At 34.8% G+C, this 2,823-nt stretch overlaps 1 protein-coding gene across 1 annotated transcript; it reads left to right on the top strand.

The window, feature by feature from the left end:
• The first annotated feature begins 933 nt into the window (after positions 1-933).
• On the top strand, positions 934-2,458 carry LOC104886627 (hypothetical protein). Its single transcript, XM_010671097.4, has one exon. The coding sequence runs from the start codon at positions 1,360-1,362 to the stop codon at positions 2,203-2,205; it is 846 nt and encodes a 281-aa protein (XP_010669399.1). The 5' UTR covers positions 934-1,359; the 3' UTR covers positions 2,206-2,458.
• The last annotated feature ends 365 nt before the right edge of the window (positions 2,459-2,823 follow it).

Genomic DNA, 2,823 nt, shown 5'->3' with positions numbered 1-2,823 from the left:
TGATCAAGTCAGATATTTGTTCATGGAGGATTTAGAGAGAAAGAGAAAGTGTGTGCATAATACACTTGTATAGTAGTATTGTAGTTATGACAGGATGTCTAATCCGTGTCCATATATATGGCTATGATGAGCCTGACTTGAAGAAAGATTCCCATATTTCGTCCTATTAAGTAATCTCTAGTTATACTGTCAGATCTCAGACGTATTCATGGATCTGATTTCAATCATCGTATAATAGTCGTGTCTTAATATGACATGCATGTTAAGTCTGCTAGCCTAACTAGGTACCACCCGTATAATTAGATTTAGGGGAAGTATTATATGCATTGCACTATTTATAACTTTGATGGTGTGTTATGTTAGTAGGTTCTTCTTGAAATAGTTTTGAATGAATTGGCATATTAAAAATTAAAAATTATAAATAAGATAGATTTTAATATAAACTTGAATTTTAATTTTACTATCAAAATACCTCTATAGTCCAAGGCTTCATAGCCAATTTTGAGGTCAATTGATCCTACTATGACCATAAAAAAAATATGAAATTTATCTTTAAAATTTTGACATTTTGGTGTATATCCTTATAAATTTAACCAATTAACTCTTCTAAATTTTTTCAATTTTATTTTGACTCTACTAAATATATTTTGTAAATCCGTCACCATCTAGGCGTCTACACTACAGTAACAAATTTCACACTCACACTTTTTTCTTTTTTAACATCAATGAAAGATAGAAGTCATAATAACTCAAATCACAACCACAAGCAACCAACTTGAAAAGTGTAGAAAAATTGATAGGTAGGTTAAAAGTCTAAACTCATTTCAACCCACTTCTCAATTCTCATATTCATTAGGGTGACAAATTATTGTCAACATCTTATGTTGAAAAATTAACACCCCCACTCCCCCCTCTCTCTCTCTCTCTCTCTCTCTCTCTCTCTCTCTCTCTCTTCCTACTCACTCCCCACTCCCTAACTTGAAACCTCAAAATTTACAATCCACCCATCTTGAAAACTCACCCACCAACTAATCATCCTATAATCTCATTAAACTATTCCAATCATGAGTATTTTACAAGCCTCTTTCCCACAAGGTCAATTACACATTACTTACTTTCCTATAGTTGGTATATGAAAATAATCTCACACCTATTATTATTCTCACACAAAAGAAAAACACACACAAATAAGAAGAAGTGTTAAGAAAGAGAAAACATACATCAAATACAACAATACCCAAACTTTCATACACAAAAACAATTACAGATTCTCATTCTCTCTCCTCATCTTCACTCCACATTTCCTTCATTTTCCCATTTTCTCTCTCCTCTAATCCCGCCGGAAACTTAGTAAATAAAATGGCGGATAGAGTCTACCCATCCGCCAAACCAACCCCACCACCAGCATCACTTAACAACAACACCGCCGTTAACGGCGGCGCCACCACCACAACAACAACAACACCAGCAAAAACCGGACAACTCTACAACCCTCAACGTCCACGCCCTATTTACCGTCCACCACAAAACCGTCGCTCAAATCGTTCATCATGCTCTTGCAGAAAATGCTGTTGTCTAACTTTCATCTACACACTCATAGCAATTCTCTCTCTCCTCCTCTTAGCCGCAATCGCAGCTTGCATCTTTTACGTACTTTACCACCCTAAACACCCAACTTTCTCAATCTCATCAATTCGGATCTCTCGCTTTAATCTCACCTCATCTGACCCATCTGGGTTCGCTCATCTTCACTCAAAACTTGACTTCACACTCACTGCTAAAAACCCAAACAAAAAGAAAATCACCTTCGTTTACCACCCTATGTATGTTCAATTCTCTGGCGCTGGAGTTAACGCCGGAAACTCAACTCTTCCGGCGTTTACTCATGTCGCTGGTAATACAACTATCTTAAAAGCGACGGTTATTAGTGACCCAACTCGTGACCTTGACTCGGACTCAGTGAGTCAACTCAGATCGGATCTGGGTAAAAAGAATGGGTTTCCTGTGTCGGCAGAGTTGAATACTATGGTGGAAGTTCAGATGGGGAAGATCAAGACTAAAAGAGTTGGAATTAGAGTTATATGTGATGGGATCAAAGGATTTCAACCTAAGAATGCTACTGCTAAGATTGCTACTCCTGGAACTACGACAGATGCTAAGTGTAAGGTTGATCTTAGAATTAAGATCTGGAAATTTACTTTTTGATTTTTCAATTTCATTCATCTTTTGGTGTTTTTGTTTAATTTTTTTTTTACATTTTTTTACATATATAAATGGGGTTGAGAGATTCGATCTTTATAAATCTGAGCTTGTAAACCTTTTTTTAATTTTTTGGGTTGATTCTTTGTTGGATTTTTAATTTTTTTTTCTACCCAAAATGGGTTGAGGAGATTAATTTGAAAGTTATTAAATGGGAAAAATATAGAATGTTAATGGTTATAGTATTAAAAAAGTTTAATTTTCGTGTTATTTATGTGGTTTTTGAATTTGTTTGATGATTTGATGATGTCGGTTTGTTTTGAAATTGTTGGTTGTATTAATGTAAGTGTCAATGATTTTTGGGATTGAGGTGTTAATTGGTCTTATTGAGAATTAATTAGATGGGTAGTCAACGTGATTCAATGCTTTGATGTGGTGTGAAGTGAGTAATTTGATTTCGTGCTGCGATAATTCTGAATTTAGTTTTGAGTCAACATCATTAAATTGGTGATGCATAAATATGATTTGAAATGAACTCATAGTTAATTTTGTACTCCTATTGAGTTGCGCCAAATATAATTGATTGTGCTCTCTTTGTGTTAAATTATAAGCCATGTTAAACTC

Source organism: Beta vulgaris, chromosome 2 (assembly GCF_026745355.1).
Source record: "Beta vulgaris subsp. vulgaris cultivar EL10 chromosome 2, EL10.2, whole genome shotgun sequence".
In the NCBI taxonomy this organism is placed as follows: Eukaryota; Viridiplantae; Streptophyta; class Magnoliopsida; order Caryophyllales; family Amaranthaceae; genus Beta; species Beta vulgaris.
The sequence above is the reverse complement of the archived record's forward strand: the minus strand, read 5'-3'. Positions and strand labels throughout refer to the sequence as shown.

Coding starts and splice junctions, on each gene's coding strand:
- LOC104886627 (XM_010671097.4), top strand. CDS start 1,360: ATGGCGGATAGAGTCTACCCATCCGCCAAACCAACCCCACCACCAGCA.